Source organism: Balaenoptera ricei, chromosome 11, assembly GCF_028023285.1.
Source record: "Balaenoptera ricei isolate mBalRic1 chromosome 11, mBalRic1.hap2, whole genome shotgun sequence".
In the NCBI taxonomy this organism is placed as follows: Eukaryota; Metazoa; Chordata; class Mammalia; order Artiodactyla; family Balaenopteridae; genus Balaenoptera; species Balaenoptera ricei.
Genome location: NC_082649.1, coordinates 4090072 through 4115991, shown reverse-complemented (window position 1 = coordinate 4115991; position 25920 = coordinate 4090072). Strand labels below are relative to the sequence as shown.

Sequence of the window (25920 nt, the reverse complement as noted above, 5' to 3'; positions counted from 1 at the left end):
AAAGAAAACAATCATTTGGCAAACACCAGAGTAGTAATCATTCAGACAATAATTAGCAATGGATGATAAAGATACTGGGGCAAAATACGATGAGAAAGATGATATCATCTCAAAGTATCTTCCCCCAGGTAGTACAGCTCAGGACAATGCTAAGTAAAAGAAGTCAGTCACTTGAAGACTACTTTTTAAAAACGAATATCTACAGTATTTACAATACATAGGTATAACCAAAAAATATCCATAACGTATACTAAAGTTTGGAAAACTCTGAAAGAAGGAAAAGCAGTAATTCATAACACCGTCAGCACAATACAGCACAGAAGAATAAAACCATGTACACAAGCCAGCTCTTATTTCTAGAGGAAATGTAACATTGGAGCTAGAAGGGACTTGAGAGAGCAGCCCAGCCAACCCCAAATAAGGAAATGAACTGCAGAGAGGTGAAGACCCAGAGAAGCTAAGATCACTTAGCCAATTATTCCCCCGCTGGGAATAAATCACTCATCTCAGCCTTGGTTCCAGGGCCCTTAAAGTGGCTGCCTCTCACTTAGCTTTCTGTTTGAGAGACATCCGCTGGTGATAAAATTAAATTAGATTTCCATTAACTGCACACATTAGGCTGTGTCATTTGTTTTTCCACTAGGATTTCTTCTATTTCTCTGACATTTTCTTAAGTGTCCTTGCAGAAACCTCAACGACCCAGAAGACAAATTCCACCCCTACTGGAACAGCTTACAGAAGCCAGGGCAGGTAGCTCACAAATGCGAAAAGAACAGGTGCGGGGAACTAATTCTAATCAGGCTTAAGAATAAAAATGGATTGCCAAAGCCAATTCAATTTAAAATTCAGAAAGCCAAAAGGATTTTTCAAAATGGCGCAGATTTTAACCACACATTTAAAAGCAAATAAAAAGGCAAATGGTCAGAAGAATAACATACACCCATGCAAAATCCTATGAGCAGGCAAGTATAAATCGGGCTTGGATGACAGCAAAACTGCAAGCAGTTATTTCGGGCTGGTCTGTGGTTCCCAAAGCAGCCATTTTTCTATTCAGCCATTTAGAATTATCCATTGATCACTGGTTTAATCCATATCGTCCACCTTGCATATTAATGCTAAACAACCCCTCCCCCTCCCTCGCCGCCTCTCTCTGAGTTTCCGTGCAGATGCAACGACCCTGTAACCGACTTTGCTGCAGCTGCTGCCTGGGCTACTAATGGCTAACAGTTAGTGGTTGTTTACTGTATTTGCTGCCTTACTGAGAGCTCACCTCACTTGCTCCAGGGCTTCACTTCATCCTCACCATCCTTATTCTTCCCCCATTTCTCATATAGGGAACTTGAGGCTTACAGAAGTTAAGTAACTGACCATTGTTGCACAGCAAGTGATGAAGCCTGAATTCAAACCGAACTCTGATTTGTGACCCCATCTTCCAGGCTCCATGGTTATTTCCACGACAGCATATACATGATCATCTCTTTGGCTTTGGTGTGAAAAGGATCTGTGGTCAGATGGATGGGATTAAGAACTGGACAGAAGACATGAGCAGAGAGGAGAAGCCTGGAAGGCTGGCTTCACACACTGACGCTGCTGCAGCACCCTCCATAAAACAGCGACGGTTTATCCCAGTTAAGCCATTGTTACTGCACAAGGGCCAAGCAATCCCTCAAAAAATGAAAATTAAGGTCTGCCTTTCGAATGCCTTCATATGTGCCAGTGCATCAGTGTGAAGAGTAATTTGAGGAGGACTGCACTAGAACCAAACGTTAGCTACGACAGTGTTGCCCCAGTAACAGGCAGGGCCTGTGTGGTGGAGGCCACGTGGACCTCAAGGGCACTATCGGGTGTAGGGAGGCTGGTGACCTTTGGGTCCCTATCAGGACACCAGTGCTTGATGCAGGTTATCTCAGCCCTGTCCTCCTTATCCAAGGAAGGAAGAGAACCAAAGGAAAACAGCAAGAGAAATGAGGAAAAAAACTGCTTTGAGAGCTAGACAAATAATCCTAATGCAGGTGAGAAAGAGGAAGAAATGCTGCTCAAACCCAAAAGTGGTTCAGAAGAAACCGCCTGGAAGGAAAAGACGTGGGTTTGTGATGCTGTTGTTCATTTTATAAAACTCTGAAGGACGACAGAGCATAGAATAATCAAAATAAAACCTGAATTCAAGGAGTCCCTATGTGGCGCGGATGCATAAGAGCACAGGTTCATTGCATCTTAACTTGACCTTAATGCTGATGAGGTAATCCCACCTCTTCTGCCTGAGATGCTTGGGCTCAGGTAACAGGTTGGGGGCCGGCCCAATGCCACAGAGAAAGAACCAGGCTCATTTTCTGAATAACTTCAACAAACTACGGAAGTACGGGAACAGGAAGCTGGTAGCAGCATCAAGACAACATCTAGGAAGGTGAATGAGAAACAGATACAATGTTTTCCAGTGACAGAGCACTTCTGTGTTAGAACATTAGAACAAATACAATCAGGTCACTGCAAGAGCATCTGAAATTTTAACCAGCCAGTCAGCCAATCAGCCCCTACTTTACCACCAGCCTAGTTAATTCTACGTTCATTAAGTCAATCTTCACCCGAGGTAAGAGAGCAAACGTCTAAAGCCCCAGGAGACAGACCACAACAGCATCCTTACCTGCACAATGTCGAATGCAAGTGCAGGAAACACGAGTAGTGAAGGGATCACCCGAGATAATGTTCATGGAAAAGTGTCACAGGTGATACGGCCAAACAAAAGAGTTTAAAGTAGACAGGTTGAATGAGGTGACGGCAATGAATTCAGGCATTTTAATAAAGAGGGAGAGGGGAGAAGTAGGAGGACCAGGGGGAGGAGGAAAAGATGGAAAAGCAGGAGCATTAAAATCTCAACAATGGCACCCAAAGGACATTTTGGCCTGCTGATGCGCTTTGTCTTAGAATGAAGCATTTCTGCAAGCTGCTATTTTAAAACTGTTTAATTTGGCTGTAGGACTCTATTTAGAAGGATCTGACTCAAAAGATTACCAGCTTAATTTGATGGGAAAAAAATAAAAAACAATAGTCTCCGAGTAACAAGGAAAGAGAATCCTTTGGCAGTTGAGGAGAGCATAAGGGGTTCTTTTGGGGGGAAAATAACCGGGCTGGGAAGTGAAAACCTAAAGGTGCTTGAAATACAAGAGCCGTCTGCATGACAAACAGGATTTCTTTTTGAAGGATTTTGAGACTTCCAGGTGCTGGAACGTGAGCGCCAGAGAATTAAGTTCTACCTGGAGGAATGGCTCAGACCAGCAACTCCCGGCTGACAACAAAAAAAAAGGGACTTGGAGAGAAGGGAGAGGCTCATTTAAAAGGTTTTCAGGAGGATTTCACTGCAGATTACATGATGCAAATGCTCTCCTCCTTCTTACTTACAAAATTACCAGCAAACTCCAAGTTGTTCCTGAATGACTGTTGCAACTGTACTCTAACAGGAACTAGAAGGGGTTCCTAGTTCTGTGTTCGGCTGAGTGGGACGTGAGACCAGAGAGCGCACTAGTGAACACACACATAATTTTAACCAGAAGAGACTTCTTTATTTCAAATGGTATAGATTGTAAGTTACAGGCCAGTATAAAATCAGTGCCATCTAGAGGCACAGAGGATAGGGGACTGTGTTATCACTGGTGATGATACACCATCTTTTCACCAAAAAAAAGTCTTTTCATTATTTATCATTCATGAAACCATTTTTTAAAAAAGATTTCTGTCTAACAAACTGCATGTACTAGGTAATAACACTTTAAATAAGGTACATATAACTGACATCAGGGTCATATTGACTTGATAAAATTCCAGTTGATATTTATTTTCCTCTGCAGCATTTTTCTTTTCTGCATCCATTGTATGATTTCTGCAGGATATAAGAAACAGGGTTTAGGACAAAACAATCCCAAAAACACAGGGAGGGAGGCCATTCAAATTATTGGTTCGACTCAAGTTTCTGAATCATGAGTAAACAAGAGCTCCTCCCACTGTCAAAGGTAACTGAAAAGGCCATAGCAAGAAGGTTTGGAAATAAAGAAATAAAATACAGGTAGTTCTTTAAAAACTGATTCACGCACTGTGACAAATATACCAGACTCATGTAAGACGTCACCAACAGGGGGGACTGGGTGTGGGGTACACGGGAACTCTGTACCTACGCTGCAATTTTTCTGTAATCCGAGAGCTCTTCTAAAATTAAAACTTTATTACAAAATTGAATGTAGGGGATGTACACTCCTCTGACTGAGGCCAGCATGCTAAACGACACGAAAGCCCAAAGAGCAGCCTTTCACACCGTCACTGCGGAGGAAGACAAGCCAGCACGATTTCTAACCCACTCAGGAGCAACAGGACAGGCTCTGGGCAGCAGGCAGGACCTCCAGAGTAAGGACCGTTGTCACGGTGCCCTGAACAGAGCAGAGGCTTCGTGCATTTCTTCCTGATGACGTGATTCATTCAGAACCGCCTCTACAGGCACGTGCTGAGTCCAGGACCAAACCTCGGAGTGCTGTTCTCTCCAGGGAACTTCAGAGAGCACTCAGCCACGCATCTCCCTCCTGCAGATGTCCTACACCCACACTACGTCACTAGAGGAAAGGCTCTGCCTTCTCCTTCCTGAGAAGAGAGAGGTCATCAGATAGGACCCCCACTTCCAGCCTCCCATTCCCGCCCCTAAAGCCACCTGCCACGCAGCCATGGTGCAGTCCTTCACGCCCACCTCCAATTAGAAAACAAAAACAAAACGTGCACCCTCTCCCGTCCAGCTCTAGGCGCTGCTGACGCCCCTGCAATGACACCCTGCCCACACGCTTCTCACTGAGAAATCCTCCCACGTCTCCTGTACCTTTAACCTCTCTTCTGGCTCCTTCTCCTTAGTAAACACGGTCAGTTCTTCTCTTTACACAACAGTCCACAAAAGAAACGAAACTCCCTCTCATCCCATCTCCTGCTACGACGACCCTTCCCCTCACAGTTAAACTGGTCACTCTTCCTCGGTCCCCTTCACAGCCTCCCTTTCCTTCCTCTGCGTCACTAAACATTTCTATTCCGCGGGCCTCCTTTTCCGCTTGTACACGCCTTAGTCTGCCAACCGCCCTAGATGAACGGGGCTAAAGCACCCACACGCGATGGAGTGTAAACCTGCATCTCCATCCCAGACGCACACGCCCGCACCTGCCCACCGGACATGTCCGTGTGCAAAGCCTCCACCTAAACATGTCCCAAAGTCCACTAACTCTCCTGACCCCCACCCCAAAACACTTCTCCCCCCGTGACCCTTAACTCTGGGAGTGGTACCAAGAAGGCAGCCCAAGAGAAATTTTCAGTGGCTTTTCCCTTTCCCTCACTTCCCCATACGCAGCCACCAAATCCAGTAAATCCCACATCACCCCTCAAGTTCACCCTTTCCTATCTGTCACCTGTGCCATTTCTTGGGCTTGCCCTGCATTGGTTCTTAGATGATTATAAATAATCTAGTCTCCTCAAGTCCAGTCTTGCCCTACCCTGCTCCATTCCACGGGCTGCTTTACAGATTTCTCTAAAATGCCAAACTGATTACATCCCTCTTATGCTTAAAAATTACTTAAGACTCCTCATTCTTTTTATACTAATGCTCAGACTCCAAAAAGTTACGTCGAAGGCCCTTCAAGAACAGTTCATACCTCTCTCTCCAGCTCCCTCTCCCATCGCTCCTCCGAGCCCCGGCCACTCCACTGGACACGCTGCAGGGATTCATCACATTCTGCGTCTCCGTGCCTTCAAATCTGCTACTCCCGTTACCTGGAACACGGCGCCCCCTTCCCTGCCGGGATAACTTCAAATTCCTCTGGAAGATTCTTTGGTAAGCCTTCCACGATTACCCCGGGGATAAAGATTTCCTTCTTCTGTGCCCTGGCCATACCTCTTTCCCGGTGCTGACTGCGTGGTGTACACCTTCTAGTTCATCTGTCTCTCTCCCTAGGCCGTCCACAAAGCAATGGCGCTCAGTCAGCATCTTACTTTATAACAATCTTGTTTAGGATGAGCTTCCTAAGAACACATGGCATCCAATCTATACCCAGTTCAGCTCAACCCAAACCTGTCACTGAGCAGATCATCTCTGAGCCCCAGAGACAAGCCATTCACCTGGAGAGTGACAGATAAAGCCTGGAACTCTGATGAATACAGCCTCATCTGTCTGGCAGGCCCACTGCTTATTAATTCTTGGCTCACAGACAGAGAAATAAGTAAGAATCACTTCTAAAAATAAGCACATCCACATATCTTACCACAGGAACTCCCAGGCCTTCACGTACCCTGAATGCAGCAGGAAAAATTCAATTACGTTATTCAAATCCAACTAAAGCATTTCGCCAAATATTAAGTATTCAAATCACTTTGGAGGAAGGATTGGGATGTCTCAGTGAGATGAACAGACAGGCATATTAAAGGGATAGGAGACTCCTCCAAGTGGATTTCAGCTGCTAATTTCAGTTTTTAATTTCTTTAAACAACTAGGCCCTAAATGAAATCTTCTACGGCTCATTATTTGGGAAGACCTGTGTTTGAAAGGGCCCCATTACGTACAGCTCCATCCTGGGGTCTCTGTGGGAAGTCCGCTCCTGTTTTAGCTAATTGATATTGAATCAGTTTTGTCATTCCCTGGATTTCTGGTGACACGTCACGTGCCAGGTAATCAAGGTGCAGGGCTGAGCACCAGGGACGGGCGTGCCGAGGCCGTGCTCCGCGGACAGCAGACCGCGTCTTCCCCTGCTGGTCACTCCTCTCCCAGCCGCCAGACTGGTGCCAGGGCAGCAATGGGAAGAGATGGGAAACAGTCAACTTCTGTGACGAAAGATGCTACAAAAACACCTTGGAGGTTGAAAAGCTACTTCTGCCAGGCAGCTGAATGGGCACCGGCTGCCAGGGGTGCTACAAGGGCTAGAAGCTCAAGTGCCAAGTGGCTTCTGTCCACGCTTTCCCAGGAGCCCCACCCCAGACCTTCCGGTGCAAACTCACACAGGTCCTCACCGAACGGCACGGTCTTTCCAAACCTCCCCTCACTCAAGCCTCCACGGGCGAAAACTCAGGTTGAATATATCACAGAGGCTGTTCAGCTCCTCAAGGACACATGTTCCCGAGAAGCCAGTGTCAGGAAGAGCCTGGGGACAGCAAGTTGCACGCCTCCACGGGGCCGTTTCCCTGGCACGCGGGAGGCTGCTCTCCGCAGAAATGTCGTCAGCACCATCGGTGAGTGACCTCTGCCTCCTGGGTGTTTTGGACATCCAGCTGTTTGGCTGCCTTTTATTAACTCCGACCCATCATGAGGAGTGTATTTTTCAGCACTTTTCTTCTCTTACGGGTTCTCTTAGGGGTACCGGTGGGAGAAGGATGTAGATTCGTATTCTGCCAAGCGCTGGTCTATACAGAGAACACACCAGAAACCTCAAAACCTCAAAGTGGGGAAGTTACACGAAGCCGCACGTGAACCACATGAGAGCTTAGAGGTCTGGATGTGTTGAGGCAAAACCCAACAGTGGTGACAACACCGTGTCCTGCGCGAACTGGTTCTCACGACAACCGCCATTTAACAGAGGAGGAAAGTTCACCCATTCTGCTACTGACTTTAAAATCGTGGTCTCTCATCACCCTCTGCCTAGGCCATGATGACAGATGACACAGAGAAAGAGACTGCATTTTCCTCTTCAGATGGCTAAACAGCTCATTCGTGATACCAGTGGGTGAAGCATAACAGGACCAAGCGAGGCTCTGTCTAAATCCTATCACCTCCTCTCAAGGAAGATGACAGGAGACATACTACTAACCAGTCCATGGAAAAGATGGCAGTGGCTTAAAAAAAAAATAGATCAGACCTAAAAGGTAGGACCCACGAGGTCACTGATTCATGCTGGTGATACACAGGTAGACGTACACTTAACCAGGCATCTATTTTTAAGATAACTAGGGCGGGGCCGGGGGGGCGGGGAGCGGTGCTGACACTTGCGGAGTGTCTCCAGCTCATCAGCCACCAGCCAGGCTCTCCAGCCACACTCAGGAGTGGTCCTTGTGTCAACTAAGGAAACTGAGGCTCCAAGTGGCTGAAGACTCATCTCAGGTCGCAGACAGTGAGGTGCAGAGCCAGGACTGGACTCCCCGGAGCTGGTGTCATTTCCGGAGGGACAGGCACTGCTCCCAGAAACATTCTCCGTAAATGATGCCAAGGCCCACAGCTGGCCTCCAAGAGCCAGCCACCCAAAAGCCCACGTCCTTTACTCAGTCCCGATCGGCGAGAAGTGCACAGTTCCATACTTCTACACTGTCATGTATAAGTGAAGGCTGTTTACTAGTAACTGACCAAGTGGTTTACGAGGAGCGTCTAAAATGTGGCATCTCTAGAACAAAGCTGAGGAGTTATCAGAATTGCCTAGGGACCCTGGGTGTCCACTGCAGAGTCTGGCTGCCCAGGGCTGTGACGGGTAATTCTGGGCCCACTTACCTGGGCCACGGGGTCCTCAGGTATTTGGTTACACATTATTTCTGTATGTTTCTATGAGCGCGTTTCTAGATGAGATTAACATTTGAATCAGTTGACTAAGTACAGCAGAAGGCCCTCCCGATGTGAGTGGGCTTCATCCCATCTGCTGAAGACCTGAATAGAAGAAAGGCTAAGAAAGAATTCTTTCCCTCTGCCTGACTGTCTTTGGGCTGGGACACCAGTCTTCTCCTGCCTTCAGACTTGGATTCAGACTGAAACTCTACCGTTGGCTCTCCTTGATCTGGACTTCTCAGCCTCCATGAGCAAGTGAGTCACTTCCTTATAATGAATCTCTTAGTATAAATCATCTCATCTCATCTCTCTCTATACACAGACACAGACACAGACACAGACACAGACACACACACACACACACCCTCACACCCTATTGGTTCTGTTCCTCTGGAGAATCCTGATTAATACAACACCAAAAACCCCTGGAACACATTTGAAAAGTCGGAATCACCACAATTCACAAGAAGAAAATTATTGCTAAACCTTCAGTGGTGTCGTGGATTGGTTGTAGATTTTGAATGCTGGTAGAACCTTTCAACCAAAAATTATTATTAGTTGTATTGTTATAGATGAATTTATTGTGGGTTGTTTAATAAACACTACCTCATACGTGATGGAATCAACATCTAACAACTAGATGTTAAAATTATATTTAAGGGACTTCCCTGGTGGCGCAGTGGTTAAGAATCTGCCTGCCAACGCAGAGAACACGGGTTCGAGCCCTGGTCCGGGAAGATCCCACATGCCGTGGAGCAACTAAGCCCGTGAGCCACAACTACTGAGCCCGTGTGCCACAACTACTGAAGCCCATGTGCTCTAGAGCCCGTGAGCCACAACTACTGAGCCCATGTGTCACAACTACTAAAGCCCACGCACCTAGGGCCCATGCTCCGCAACAAGAGAAGCCACCACAATGAGAAGCCCGCGCACCGCAATGAAGAGCAGCCCCCGCTCGCCGCAACTAGAGAAAGCCCGTGCACAGCAGCGAAGACCCAACACAGCCAAAAGTAAATAAATAAATAAATTTATATTAAAAAAATTATATTTAAGACACTGTAGTTCAAATAAGAATCATTTATACCACTACTGCCAAAGCTGATGGACTGTATTCTACGTGGACCCAATGCCAAATTCCCCACAAAATGACACAGGATTGCTACCACACAAGTTCTTTTTGCACTGAAAAGGTGGAAGAGTTGGGGCAACTCAACTGAGGGGTCTTTCTCCTGATCTAAGAGTCCATGTCCTAAAAATATTGAGAGATCTATCACCCTGGAGATGGTAGCCCAAACTCCCTTTGAAAAACAGTCTCTCACTCAAGATCCTTTTGTGAGAAAGTTATTTTTTCCATTTGTCTGGTATAAATCCTTCCCTGTTTTAAGCCTTGGTCATGAACCTTAAATAATACATATAACAAATTACTAAGCCCTAACACGGGTCACCTCCTCTTGGCTGTGTGGTAAGATCTGTTCCCCACAAGATCCACGCTCTCAACTCTGTACCTGAGTCCAATCGCCAGGTAGCTGTCTGCCTTACAAGCTTTCTAAACATAGAACAACTACTGCCATTCTTTGGATCTGGAATGTTCCCTGCCCCAGGGAAGAGGCTCTCAGACTTACACAGAAATCTTTCCTTTGGCTTCCCCAAATACACTCAACCCACCCTCCAGCTCTAGGCAGCCTGTGACGCTTAACTCCTGACTTCAGCCTGATCCTCGAATCACCCCGACAGCTAACATCCGGTCATTCCCAAGTTAGGAGGCATTCTCTGCCTTCCTACGGCTAACTTAACCCTAACGTCTGCTGTTCATGTAATGCACCACCAAACACAATCCCAGCACGGTAACGTGACCCAAGAGAAGTATTACAGAGAAGCAGCAGAAGTGGGAAGAGAGAGCGGCTGAGAGAATAAAGAAGAGGTTTCTCCAATTTACTACAGACTTAGGCTGGAAATCAGCAACGTGGAGACTGAAGTGGCTCCTTGACACTCTCTTCTAATTTCATCATCTAATCCGGGTGCCTATAGCGCCTCTTAAGCTACGTATATACAAAGTGCGTGTGTATCTGTGGAGGGTGTCCAAACCTCTCAGCAGATTCTCAAACGGTAAAAGAAAAATGTTGGAAATCATTGCTCTGATGAAATGCTATCAATTCACATACAACATTGTACAAAGTCTCTATAAAGCTGAAAAACAGCATGGTGTTTAGATGATGTATCCAGTTTAAGAAAACCCTACTTTATCTTTCAAATTCATTCATGTTAACAAGTTTACAACTTCACAGAGACCTACCCCAGGCTGAGTCAGGAGCATGACATTAGGCAAAGCCTCAGAAAGAGGCTATTTAAAGTACCTGATAAAGGGCACGCTATCAGCTAAAGAGCAGGTGTCACCTTGTACGTCCAAGGGTAGGCACAGGGATCTGGACACGCAGTCCGACGGTATGTGAGCGTCACGGGCTGCTGGCCCGTCGGAGGCTGACGAAGAACACTCCAGCCCGTCACCGCCCACCGGCACCGACCAAGCTGAAGACGTGAAATTCCACCACTGTCCACAGAACAGCTTCAGGAATGGGCACCAGGCCAAGAAACGTGGTTTCTAGCAAGGTGTGAAGCCTACCGTGAAAGAGCATAACATCGCTGTGAAAATATTTCTGCTGCTTTCACACAACACTTGAGCTAGTACAAAAAATATTGTTATTGTAATTATGTGGACTCAGTAAAACCCAACGAGGCCCTCTTGGCCTCCAACAGCGAATGGAGAATAGACATGGTAATAGTTTTCTTGAGATCCTGGAGGACTGAGATAGAAGATATTCATCTGTTTTACTCTAGATGCTGTGTTGGTTCAGAAGCATGAGCTTTTACCCTTCAAACCATCCCCCATCCTTTATACGTTCCATGTACTAAGAACCAATAACTAGAGGGCTTCCCCACCATGTAAATTATATTCAGAAACCTTGAGTTAGCATCAAGGACAAATGGCTTTGCCTCCTTAAATGGGACCTTCCCTAGCCTCTCACTGATTGGGGGAATAACAGCCTGTCTCCCTGAAGCCTTCCAGATATGCAGGAAAGGGAGCCAGCTGACTGTTGCCTCCCGGCCACAAGTCAGCCCTGCATCGACTGCTCGCGAAAACCGAGCTGGGCCCTTTAAATATTCGTCCTCTGCCAGCTGGCGCGGTGCTGCGCTGGCTCGGTAGAGGTGCTGCCGAGACCCTGCGAGGGGCTTCTGGCTGGGTCCCCGCGCCTGTGCCCTGCAGCGTGGGCAGCGGCAGCCCGCCCCCAGGACTGCCCCTCTTGGGCAGTCTCACAGCACAGTGCTTCCTGCAAGACACCGCCCCCAAAACAGCTTCCCCTGGCACCTCAGAAGCAGACTTCCAGCGAATTCCAGAGGGTGGATATCCAGCGATGCCATCAGCATGAAACCACTCCCAGCTTGGTGCCCCTCGGGAGCCACAGGCGGGGGTGCGGGGGTCGGGTGGGGGAAGCTCTTCCCTTGGGGCTCAGCCTCAGGCTGGGGCGGCAGCTGCTCCTGTAGCTGCGAGTTCCACGCCCTCTAGAGTTCTCTTCTCACCCGCCAACCCCTCATCCCCCGATTCTCTGTGTTACACTTACTAATCCTGTACATTAAGCTTGCCCTGATCCAGTCACAGGCGGCCACTGCCTTGCGATCAGCCTGACAGATCCAGCTGCCCCTCGGGAAGCCTGGGGCAGGAGAAACAGCTCTGAGAGTGAAAAGCCGAGGGGTGAGCCGCCACGCACTTGACACCGTGAGCTGCCATGTTTCGCAGAGCAGACGTCGGCAGAGTGAGGGAGGCATTCGAGTAACACGTTCACCAACTGCTGCTCGGTGCAGGACCCTGGGTTAGAGAAAGGACGAGGCACGAGGAAGAAAGAACGACCTTTTAGGCACTGGCTGGCCGGCTGGAGAAACCAGATATAGACAAACGAGCAGCTCCAGGCAGTAAGTGCTGACAGCTCCCCGAGGTCACGGACAGTAAGCCATGGGTCAGTGTCGGGGCCTCAGGCTGAAAGGCCATTCGTTCCGACCTTGTCATAAGCAAGAACTAATTATCTGCACAGGCCCTGCGCCACAGAAAACAGAGACCGGGCTCGCTTTAAACACCCCTCTGTCCCCCAGTAACCCGGTGCTACCCAAGTCCAACGTATCATGGGTCCTGGCTGTGACCAGCCGCCTTTTGCTTCACTGTCAAGAGATATACCAGAGTAAACATTTGGGTAGAGAAAAAGAATTTTAAAAAAGAAAAGCCATTTCAGTGTAAGTGTGTCTCTGACAGGGGGAGTCCTTCATAAAAGATTTTCAGGAAGAGATTAGGGAAACATGGTGACTATAATCTATCAAGGCCAAATAAAAACGCCTTCAATAAAGCCCACTCCACATGAGGCTATTAAAGAAACCCAATCACCACATGGTGGAGAATAAAACCTGTCATTCACTGAAGGACAGAAGAGTGATTCGGGGTAGAGAGCAAGAATAAAGAGACTGTGCTTGGATCACCACAAGACTGACAGTGGGGGAGCCTGGGAAAAGCAGCCCAGGAACAGCAGGGTTCTAATGAACCATCTGTAAAGTGGGAGAGAGTATCAAAGGAAGAAAAATAAAATTTTCTAATGATAAATGAGAGTGGTTTTCTAACAAGGATGGACCACGATGGAGGCTAAAGGGGTTGTTTGTAATGAAGGATGTCTACTCCACCAGGATTGAGCCATTGCAGACAAGTCTATGGAGGAGTCCCTTACCCGCACTCCTACAGGGGGAAACGGGGAGCAACAGTGATCACTTATAAAAAGGGGGGTGGGATGGGATATGAACTTGACACAGACATCATGATGAAGTAGTATATAGCAATCGTTGTGGTCAAAATTATAGCAAAAGCTTACTTCTCAGGACTTCCCTGGTGGCACAGTGGTTAGGAATCTGCCTGCCAATGCAGGGGACACGGGTTTGATCCCTGGTCCAGGAAGATCCCACATGCCACGGAGCAACTAAGCCCGCCCGCCACAACTACTGAGCCCGTGTGCCACAACTACTGAAGCCCACGGGCCTAGAGCCCGTGCTCCGCAACAAGAGAAGCCACTGCAATGAGAAGCCCGTGCACCACAATGAAGGGTACCCCGGCTCGCCGCAACTAGAGAAAGCCAGCGCCCAGCAACGAAGACTCAACGCAGCCAAAAATTAAAAAAAAAACCTAATAAGAAAAAAAAGCTTACTTCTCTGTACACCTTCATTTATCTCTTCTATGAAGACATGCTCCTTTGTTTCTGTGTGAATATTCATGAATCATATGTTAATTATAAAATATTTACAACTTCTCCATAATATCACCACATCTTCAGTTATTAAGACCTAAAATTTTGTATTTCATAGACCAGTAAAAATTTCAAAAAAATTCAAGGCAGACAAAAATAAATAAATCAATAAATTTACCAAAAAAAAAGAAAGAAAGGGGGGTAGGGGAGAAGGGGGAAAGGAAGGAAGGGAGGAAGAAACATAGCATTTAGAATTTTTTTTTTACAATAATGAAGACGGAACTAGGCAGGAAGGAAGGCTCAGCGTGAATAAACTATCACTTGCACAAGTGTATGTAATAGAAACACCCTGGATAACACTGACCCAGAGGAAATCATCAAACGAGGATAGAGACACGGAGGAAACAAAGCCTCTGCAGCCAAGAGTGGAGAGTAAACTGCAGAATGTCTGCCCCCTGCCCACCTCGTGCATTCGCAGGCTCCCTGCACAGGGCACCACCAGCGAGACAGGACAGGCATCTCCAGAGACCAAAGGAAAGTGGAGCTTCTTCGAGCACTGGTCCAGGTGTGTACTTTTTAATTAATATATTTAAATCAGATTAAATAGGTACAGGATTCATATGGGCTCCCTCCGGTGGGTCCAGCAACCACATGAAATCTGCTATCTTTTGCAAAAATAAATGTCTCAGTAAATGTTTTCAAAAACTTTAGTTTTGAAGCGATAGAACAGTGGTTCTCAAACTCTTCAGTTTCAGAGATCCTTCTACGCTCCAAAAAATCCATAACATCTTGATTCCTTTGCAAACACTGATGACGCCTGTGCCACCACCACTCGCCCTGCCTTCACCTCACAGGAAATCACTGTCTTGCTTTTGGTGTTTATCATTCCCATGTACTTTTTTCACACCTACCTACATATTTATGTAACAAAAAAATGGTGTGGCTGTGGTGTGCATGCATGTGTGTGCAGTGAGTAAGAGCTGGAGCTAGTGCACGCAGAGAGAGAGAGGGAGAGAGGCAGCACAAACTAAGCGCACAGTGAGAGCGCGTATTGTTAGGCATATTTTGAAATACCTATTCGAAAGATATCCTAGTTTAGTATCACTCATAATTTATCTGCTTCTCTCAACGTTTTATTAAAACCTCATCCAAGTTGACATGGGTACCTCTAGTTTATTTATGTTAACTGCTGTGAAGTACTCAATGTACATTTAGAGCCCATTGTCCTTTATTTGTAACACTTAAAAGAAAAACGCCAGATTCCAGAGCGCACAATTTGAGAAAGAAAAAAAAAAAAAAAAGGAAACTACCAAATAACTCTACAAAGTGGTGGCAAATACATACACTCCCCGTCGAAGGGTGTAAGATTTATGGTTCCTCTAGATACTTGGTACTGTCAAGATTATTAAGTTTTGCTAATCTAATCGGTTTGTAGGAATATCTGGTTGCTTTAATTTGCATTTTCTTATTTACCGATAAAACCGATCCTTGTTTACTGGCTGATCTCATGCTTCTTCCATCAACAGGCTGTTAGTGTTCTTTGCCCATTTTTCTTTCTTAAAAAAAATTACACGATTGATTTATAAAAAGTGTATGTCATTTTAAGTAGTAATAAAAGCACATACATGTTTGCTCACCACCCATATCCATTTTCAGAAAAGAGAATAGAACCAAAAACTCTGCAGCCCCTTTCACGCCCTACCTGATCACAATCCCCTGCCACTCCTTGCAGAGGTAACAACCAAACTTAATGTTTAAATTATTCCCTTGCTTTCCATAACTTGTCCACATATGCACAAACCCCAAAATAATATATTGGTTAGTTGTGCCCATGTCTTAAACTTTACATAAATGCAATCATACAATGTAAGCGTTTATAACTTTCTTTGCCGAATGCTCCTTTCTGTATTCACTAATGTTAATGTATCTGGTTGTGGTTTATTCATTTTCACAGGCGTATGAACGCCACACCGTACTGACAGTGCTATGAGCATTCTCATCTATCCACTGACAGAAGCACTCAAGACGCACCTGAACTACACACTTGAGAGTGGGGTTCCAGGTGTGGGTTTTATACTCCCTCAGAGCATTCTCACGGCTCCACATATCGGCCAACTCTTGGTATTTCAGATTTTTCCCTACTGGATTCTTTCTATCATACTGAGACCTTTATACCTGATCAACACTAATCCTCTGTTAGTTACATGCACAGCAGATTTCTCCACCCAGCCTGACGCTTGCCCTTTAACTTCGTTTAAGAATTCTTTTATTAGGTGTAAGTTTTACCTTAACGCAGTCAACTTTAAAAATTTTCTTCCATTAAGGATTTTTCTTGTTTAGGAATTCTCGATTTAAGAGACTGTGTTCTACCCCCAAGGTGATAATAATAATCTCTTATATTTTCTTCTCAAGTTTTGAAGACTTCCTTTTCACAAATGGATTGTGAAACCATCCGGAGTTGAATTTTGCATTTGGTGTGAGGTAGAGACCAAGTGTTCTTTCCTCTATAGACAAGTGTCGCAGAGCAATTCATGTGGAATCCATCATCTCCCCACTTATTTAACATCACTTCCATTTTATAATGAAAACGAATTCCCAAACATGAGGAGAGCTGTTTCAAAGTTCTCTATTTGACTAAACTTGTGCCAATGCAAAACCATCTTAATAACTGGAGCGTTATGAGTCTTGATGCTTGGTAAGGCATGTCCCCTTACACTGGAGCTCTTAAATTTTTTTCTGGCTATTTGTAAACTTGCTCTTCCTATAAATTTGAGAATCAGTCCTTCAACTTCTCCAAAACACGCAGTAGACATTTTTATTAGATTTACGATGAATTTATAGATTGATTTTGGGAAAGCTGTCATCTTCATGAATCTAGGAACATGGTATATCGTTCCTTTGTCTCTTCTTCCTTTACGTCTTTTAATAACATCTGACAAATTTATCTACAAGTATCTTGAACATCTTCTGCAACAATGATACCTAGATACTTCGAAGTTTTAGGTGATGTTATGAATAAAATCTTTATTCCATTTTATTTTCTAACTGGCTATTACCTGTAGATAAGAAATATATTTTTGTATATTGTCTTTGTACCCAACAGCACTGCTGAACTCTCTTCTTAGCATTAATAATTGATCTGGATATTCTATTCAGTTTCCTAGGTAGCCCATCATGTCATCTATAAATGAAGCAGCTTTATCTCATGTTTCCCAATGCTTAGATCTTCATTTCTCTTTCTGGTTTACTGCATAAACTAGAACCTCCCACACAGGTTGGCAAGTAACCCTGAATTGTTGCTAATTTGATGGGACTGTTTATAATGATTCACCACTAATTATGATGTATGCTGTGAGTGCTTGACAAATATCATTCATAATGTTAAGGAAGTTCCCTTCTGTTCCTAGCTTGCTAAAAGTTTTTATCATAAGATATTAATGTCATCAAATGCTTTTTTAACATCCTAAAACATTAAATGTCACCAAGTTATTTTCCCACATCTACTGAGGTGATCACATGCTTTTTCTCCTTGTATCAGTTAATATCGTATAATGTAATACATGCATAGTAATAATGTGGTAGGACACAATACTCCAACAAATTAAATTTGCAAACATTTCATTTAATAATTGTGTACCTGTTCATTAAAAATGAGAATAATCTGTGTTCATAAAGATGAAACCTCTAATATTATCTTTTTTATCTAATTTGTTATTAACAAGTCTAACGTGAAATGAGCTTGATAGGTCCCTCTTTTCCTATTTTTTGAGAAAGACTACAAGTCTTTCAGATTTTATAAAACCTCACAGTAAAATCATCTCAGAATGATGGAAGAGAGGCTATTAATTCTAGATTTAATCGGTTTCAGTTTTCTACTGGATGTAATCTGTGCTCACGCTCTAGTGTTTATCTCCTGCCTCCCGTTATTCTTTTAATCTTAATTGTTGTCTTCCCCATGAAACCAGGGACCTTCTCGTGACTGTGTGATACCTTCTTACAGCCCCGGATCCCAGTTCATGTTCAGCAAATTTTTTTTTTTATTGACAGACTGACTGATCCCAATGTTTTCCTTCAGTCTTTTTCTTCCAACTTTTATTAGGAAAATTTCAAACATATGCAAAAATAGAAAGGATAATGTTGGATTCATCATGTATCCAACACCCGGCTGCAATAATTGACAATTCATGACCAATCCTCTTACATTCATCCCCAAACACCAAGCCCCCATTATTTCAAAGAAAATCCAGACATCGATCATTTTGCTCACACGTATTTCAGTATGTATCTCTGAAAGAGAATGACTGTATAAAAATATACTACCATTGTCATACCTTAGAAAAGTAAAAATAAATAACTCCTTAAATTCAAATATTCAGTTAGTGTTCAAATTTCCAATGGTCTCAAATCTTTTTTTCTTGAAAGATGTTTTCTCTTGATAGGATCTACACACTGTGATTGATTGAGATCTGTCCTTTTAACCCATAGGCACCATCTACTGTTTTTCCCTTTTGTTTTCCTTGCTTTTATTTGAAGAAACTGAATCATTTATCCTGTAGAGCAGTGCTTCTCAAACTGTCTACGGTAAAGAGACAGTTTTAGATTCCTAATCGGTCTCGAAATGATACACGGTGCTTAGATTTCTAATCGGTCTTGAAATGATACACGGTGCTACTGCACAAAACCGCCACCCAGACTAAGCACATGCAGCTCACCAAGAGCATCTAGGAACGCCTGGACTAGTCTACACGCAGGTCCACAGAAGTCCTCTGACAACAGGCTTGACTATGACGGTCTAAACATTTCTAATCACTTACTTCTGATTCTTGTACTTATTTCATTATGCAGATCTCATCTTGAGGAACATTGCTGTAGAATTTCGCCAGGCTGGATTTTGCTTATCACATCTACATGGTATAGTTTAATGTGTTTCTCTGTCCTCTGTATCTCCTATAAATTTGGTTGTTGGATCTAGCGATTTGAACTGATTTAGGTCCAAAGTTTTTGGCAGGACTTGAGAGGTGGCATTGTATTCTTCCATCAGGAGACACGTATGTCTGGCTGCCCCTCTTTCTGTGATGGTAGTGGCCACCGGTGAACAGTGTTGCCACCAGGACTTAATGTCAAACCCCTCTAGTCAATCTGGTTCCCACGGTTTGTTCTCTGGGAGACTCCTAAGGAAGTTCTCCCCTTCTCGGACCCCGGCTTCCCCCACTGCCTCAGTTTCTGACACAGTGCAGATCTGCCAGCCAGCGCTGAAGCGCTTAGCGAGACCCTGTCAGCCAGGGTGTTGGGGACTTGTCTGTGGTTTGGGGTTCTGCTATTCCAGGTGCTGTGTCTGTTTTGTAAGACTTGGGACTACTAAAAACTAAACAACCCACTTCCCACTTTTGACAACAACGCTGTTTGCTTTTAGCAGGGTTTTAATTTTTTTTAATAATACATTTAAAACAAAATGTATGGCCCATACTTTTTTTAGTTACATCCCGTCCATTTTGCTTTATTAATGTTAACTGTGATGGTACAACTTAAGTGGGTCGACCAAGTTCCTACGTAATAAAGTGACTATTTCCCCCACGCCCGAGCAGTTTGAAGTGAGTATTTTCATTGTTGGTGAGTGATAAGTAACTTCTGATACATCCTAATATTTCTCTTTAACCCATGAATCTATAGTTGTTAATTTTTAGATGGCTGAGGATATGGCAACTTTTATTATCCTTTTCTTACTGCTTTCTACATCAACTACATTGTAGTCAGGCATGGTTCTATTAATGTTACTGATTCTTTGACATTTGTTTATGACTTCAACTGTCAACTAGTACATGGGCAGCTTATTTTTTTTTAATAAATTTATTTATTTTTGGCTGCGTTGGGTCTTCGTTGCTGCACGCGGGCTTTCTCTAGTTGCGGCGAGCAGGGGCTACTCTTCGTTGCGGTGCGCGGGCTTCTCATTGCTGTGGCTTCTCTTGTTGTGGAGCACGGACTCCAGGCACGCGGGATTCACTAGCTGTGGCATGTGGGCTCAGTAGTTGTGACGCATGGGCTTAGTTGTTCCTCGACATGTGGGATCTTCCCGGACCAGGGCTCAAGCCCATGTCTCCTGCATTGGCATGCGGATTATTAACCACTGCACCACTAGGGAAGCCCCTTATTTTTTAAGTTATTCCATGTGACTATATACCTCCAGCTCTTGGGTACAGGATTTATGTATGTGTCTGTCTGTCTGTACAAACACAAAGAAATACACACACACACACACACACACACACAGTTACAGAATTTTAAAAATAAACATAAATCAAGCCTGTTAATCATATTTTTCAGATTTCCTATATCTTTACTCATTTTGTCTGCTTAATCCATTGGTTTTTGATTGAGGTCATTTAAAATCTTCTACTATGATTATGAATTTGTCAAACTTAACTTTTATTTCTTCGGTTTTGGTTTCTCTATTACGGCTATGATGTTGGGCACATTAAAATTCCTAAGTCATAAAGCATCCTGGTCGATGTATTATCCCTCTTTATTCGTAGTTAATATTTTTTCCATATATTCTATTCTATCTAATATTAATAATTGCTTTACCAGCTTTCTTTTAGTAAGTATTTGCTTGATATATATTTTTCCTGCCCTTTACTTTCAACCTCTGGTGTGATTTTGTTTCAGGTTTCTCTAATTGGAAAATGTCCAATCTGATAATGTATGTCTTTAAATTGGTAAATTTAACACATTTATATTTGTGAACACCGATACATCTTACCTTTTTTTGAAACACAAAAGGGTTTTATTCACAATTAATAGTTAAATAAAATATACATTGTCATAGTTCAGCCATTTCTATGTTTATCCTTGTTCCTTTACCCCATACCTCTCTATGCACTTTTCTCCTTGCTGAAATATACCATGTAGTGATGAAAACAATGATTACTGAGATTATGAAATAACAGGAAAACTTTAAAGGATGACAATATAGTTTTGTAAATTATATATGTAGCATGATTAAAACTATTGAAAAAAATCCTATTCATAGGGTAATAAACTGAAAGAAGGAAACAAATTTTTTTGAGATTTAAGATTAGGTCAGACTTAGTACCAACACTTTAGCTGAGGCCAGGAATCCACAAAACTCCACCCCTATCTCCCCCACACCGTTCCTGGAACTAAAGCCCCGCTTGGGTCCCAAGCAGCTCCTCTATGAAAAGCAACAGACCACAGTAGAACAGGTGAAGTTCAGGGTTTACTCGGCCACCAGCTGGCTGGGTAATACTGGGCAAGTCGCTAACCTACTGGGGCTTCCGATTCCTCGTGGTTGAAGTGGAAATAATCTGTCTCACAGGTTTTTATTACGAGGAGCAAACGAAATACGGCACGTGGAATTACTTTATCAAACTATATTCTTAGACACATACGTGTACGTGTGTGTGTGTAATCTTTCTAACTAGAAGCAGAATATACAGTCACATCATCTGAAAACAAGCCATGCCTGCTCCCCGCTAAACTGGACCAGACCCTGCACAACTGTGAAATGAGATGAGGTTAATTCCCTACCCGCTCCATTTCCCACCTTCTAAGGGAGCCTGGATTTTTTCCACCACTAAATCACCAGTGTGTGTCCCGCAGCCTCCTCTCCTCTGCCATTCCCACGGCTTGCAGGCTTACCAACCAGGGAGCACTGTCCTTTCTCATTTTTGTAATGAGGCTGCCACTGCCGTGACCTGGACACCCTGTCACTGGTGTCGCACCTCTGCTGGCTCATTAACTGTAGGTGACATTCCATCACTTGGTCATATTTCCCAAACTTTGACCTGTCTTTGTCCATCTCCCTTTTGTTTCCTAATAAATCTGTATCCTTGTTAATAGTTATTACTCCTAACACAGAAAATAGTCAGCTTTTCCTAGTAGCAAAAGCGCTCATCTAAGCAGCTCTGGGATCAAGCTTGGATGGCCTTTTGTGTAAAGCTAATACCTATTTCTGAATTATCAAGAATTCCCAGAAGATAGCACATCCTGAAGCAAACGGTCCTCTCCTAAAACACGACTCATTTAACACAACAAATGATGGTTACTTATCAGCCTCAGGATCCTATACTGTTCCTGCTCATATCCGACAACCCACTTACCTGGTGTTTTGTGGGAAGGAGTTTTGTGACAATTATTCCTCCTGTTTCAATGAACATGTTTGGAAGAAGTACTAAAGGAGTAATGCCTCATTAATTCCATTTGTTTCTCACATAAAAACGGAGACGGTTTTAAAATATGTTAATGAAAGACAAGTGATATTGCACTTTTTTAGGAAATAGACTCAAGCTTTAAGAAATTTTCATAAATTGCCAAAAAAAAAAAAAAAAACAGCTGTGCACAACATATTAGGATGTCAGCTAACAGATGCAAGGAGTTGGGTGCTTTTGAGAATGGCCGGAAGATCAGATTTCCTGATCAAAAAGGCTCTATGCATCCAAACACATACTTCAAGAAGAGCAATAATGAAGACGTCTCAAAAAGAAAAAATGTAAAGCACCCACAAGTGTAAAGCACCCACAAGTGTAAAGCAGGGGACGGTAAGGAAAGCGTGTGGGACAAGAAGACAGCTTACAGTCTCAGCCACTAAACCACCAGTCGCCGGGCTACCTAAGAAATTCATTCGTGCCTAACACCCGGAACATGTAATTAACCTCCGCTAACTGAGGTCTGGGGTAACCAGACCACGGGTCTCAGGGCTGCATCTCGAGTCATCCGGGATTGGGGTAACTGACTACCCACTCACAAGGAGAAACGCAGAGACAGGCACGTCGGGACTGGAAGGAAAAGGACAGACACGAGGCAGCAAAGGCCTGCCAACTCCTGCGGCTACTGACACAACGCATCAGCCAGGAAGCACTGAGCTCCGCCTGCACAGAGGACGCCACCCAGGATGGATAACGCGCGGGTGCCAAGCACGGTCAAGGACCCCGGGGGGCTTGGCTGAGATAAACCGCAGGGGCCTCCACGCCCGAGAGGGGCCGCACTCACCTGGTGCCGGGAGAAGAGCCGCACGCCCTCCAGCTGGTGGAACACAGGGTGGTGCTGGGCGTCGATCTGGTCGCGCCGGTACACGTCGCCCACCACCAAGAAGGCGTCCAGCCCCGCGCGCAGCAGGTCCCACTGGTGCGCGGACGTGTGCGCGCGCAGCATGTGGGTCGCGTTCAGGTAATAGCTGTCGCCCTTCTTCCGGCTGGGGTGGTCGGCCGGGACGAGCAGGCTGTCGAAGTTCTGCCAGGTGGTGACCACCGGGGAGAGGTCGTCGTAGACAGAGAAGAGGGGCGTCCCCGAGCGGCCCACGTACCGCGCGTAGAAGTGCTGCTTCACCCTCTCCTTGATCAGCCACAGCGGGTGATGCGGTCGGTTGTGCAGGTTCCTGCCCACCCTGGACAGGACCTTGCGGGACAGGTTGCTGTAGCCGTCCTGGGGGTAGGACTTGCCCAGTAGCTCCACCGCGCCGCGCGGCGCCCCAGGGGCTCCCCGGCCGGCGGGCTCCGGGGCAGCGGGCCTCGCGCCCAAGGCCTGATGCTCAGGGCCTCGGCAGACCCCGCTGGCCTTCCTCGCCAGGTGGACGCGCACCTGGGCAGCTCTCCTGAGAGCCCAGCCAACCATCGCAGCAACGTCTTTCACGGGTTCTGGAAAGAGCACACACATAAGCACCAGTCACGTTTCACTCTGCGGAAAGTAAGCGGGGGGCCCTGTCTCCCACCAGCTCCCCACCATCCTACTGACATCTGCCTCCCCTCCCCCACTCAGACAGAACAGCCAATTAAGGAAATCTGCCCAGAGAGGCTTATATTCTCTGCTTTACATCAAGAGAATCATGAACGTCATGTTTAGATCCCTAATCTCTAGTTGTCCTCCCCTTGACATTTAGATGCATGAGTGTAAAGAAAATTTCCTTTATCAGGTCACATCATGTCCTGGACCCCTCACGTTGAATAAAACTATCAGTGTGATGACTTCCTTTCTTTTTCAATTTATTTTATTTTATTTACTTTTTATTTTTTGTTTTTGGCTGCGTTGGGTCTTTGTTGCTGCGCACAGGCTTTCTCTAGTTGCGGCGAGCGGGGGCTACTCTTCGTTGCGGTGTGCGGGCTTCTCATTGCGGTGGCTTGTCTTGTTTGCGGAGCACGGGCTCTAGGCATGCGGGCTTCAGTAGTGGTGGCACGCGGGCTCAGTAGTTGTGGCTCACGGGCTTAGTTGCTTCATGGCATGTGGGATCTTCCCGGACCAGGGCTGGAACCCGTGTCCCCTGCATTGGCAGGCGGATTCCTAACCACTGCACCACCAGGGAAGTCCCATGACTTTCTTTTATTTTGATTACTTTTGGGGGTCTCATTCCTTAAAGGAAGCCCATGATTACATCCACGTCTCTGAAGGATGGAAGGAGAATGTTTGAAATGCCATCCTGCCCATTTCATCCTCATAACCACCAAGTTCTGCTCACTCCTGACAAAATGTGACTTCTGGATTAGTTCAGCATATTATAAGATGACATGAACAACACTTTTCTTTTGAATGTTTCCAATAAAATACACCAATTTAGGTAATGGTTATTTTTATGTGATTTTTAAAAAATAAAAGTGAAAAACTTAAGGCAATATTACACAGAGTGATAGACTGTACCAGTGGACAGCTGAAGTTATTTTTATAGATGCAAATCTTTTCTGTCCTCACATCTGGTCATGTCATTTAAACTTAATACCATTGCAGGATCCCATCAATTACATGTCTCTTTTGTAAAAGAGCAACTTTCTACTGGGCACCCACAGGAAACCAGGAGCAGGACTAAACTCACTTTGGAAGAGACACAGAGCAGCCAGGACACAGCGTATTGACCAGATCTTTTTTTTAATGCCCAGAATTTAATAAGAAGAGGACCAGATTTCACAGCTGGAACTCACTCATAGGCTGTTCACATCAAAAATGAGGTGACAAAGATCCAGGTATAGCGGCCCAAACTCTAAGGTACAGGGAGTGTTAAGACAACACTGAAGGATTCTGGATACTTCCCCGCTGGCCCACGAGCAAGTTTAAATTGACTCGGGGATCTCAGGCATGAAGATCTTTAGAGGTCAAATCCCTAGGTTCATAAAAAATTTACCATGAACTTAAATCTGCCAAATACATCTTCTAAAACTTGGCATTTTTACCCACTGGGCTACTATAACGCATACAACTAGGTAGTGATTTGACTTCCAGGACTCTGCGATCATACCAAGAAATACATAACTTCATGCTAATAAACTGCATTAGGAGGGAATGACATTGCTCCAAGAGACCATCCAAAGCACACCTGGTACGTACCCAGACAGCACAGCCCACTCAGCTTATGGAACCGAGACCTCCCAGATCCGAGTTAAATCATGCGTGACACCTGGGGACAGCCCCTTTGTCTGAGACGGCCGTCACGTTAGAAGCTTTCAGAGATACCCAGAAACTGTCTGGGTTTATTCATTTATGGCACTATTTTGTCAGAGCTGTTGCGAAACGTGTTTTTGGCTGCACTTCAACGGAAATGTGTCTTCCCCTCCACAGTGCTCAGTGGCCTGTCACTGCAGTGGATATACATTATAAATATGCCCGTGCCGCCTCTTGCGTCTCAGCACTAAGTCACGCTGGTAGGTTGTCAGTGACCCAGCTCAGCGCCTTTGGCAGGACACGACCCAGCTCAGTGCCCTTGGCAAGACACGACAAGCATCTCTCCCTTCCAAAGCCATGTGCTGTCACCAAGCTCAGGATTCTTCCAGGGAAGGTGCTCCTGAGGCCGTACTCATGGGCTGCCGACCTCCCTTTCTTCTGTTTCTGCTCCACGCATGCCCACACCCACCTGCACCCCCAGGCTCTGCTCCCACCGAGGTGCTCCATCCACACATCCCTTCTTGGTTCTCCTGACCCCACCCCTAGCTTGCTAAGGAAAGTTTACTTTTCTTGTCCTTGCTTTCAGACTTCTTAATCTATCTGCTCAGCCCTCATCTGTCATTTCTCCCCACCCAAAACAATTTGTTGTTTCTATGCTAGATTTCCCACTGCCATCTGAAAAGTAAATGGCTTTCTTCTTTCCTCTGTCAAGTTTCTCTGTGAGAAAGTCCATCT

General features: G+C 45.1%; 1 protein-coding gene across 12 annotated transcripts in view; it reads right to left on the bottom strand.

Annotated features, from left to right (window-relative positions):
• Positions 1 to 25920, bottom strand: part of FARS2 (phenylalanyl-tRNA synthetase 2, mitochondrial) — a 374708-nt gene that overhangs the window by 288876 nt on the left and 59912 nt on the right. For all 12 annotated transcript variants that reach the window (XM_059937845.1, XM_059937846.1, XM_059937847.1 and 9 more), the window contains one exon: positions 22813 to 23456. In XM_059937845.1, coding sequence (XP_059793828.1) covers positions 22813 to 23433 — 621 coding nt within the window. In that variant the 5' untranslated portion in view covers positions 23434 to 23456. The remainder of the gene's footprint in view (positions 1 to 22812; positions 23457 to 25920) is intronic.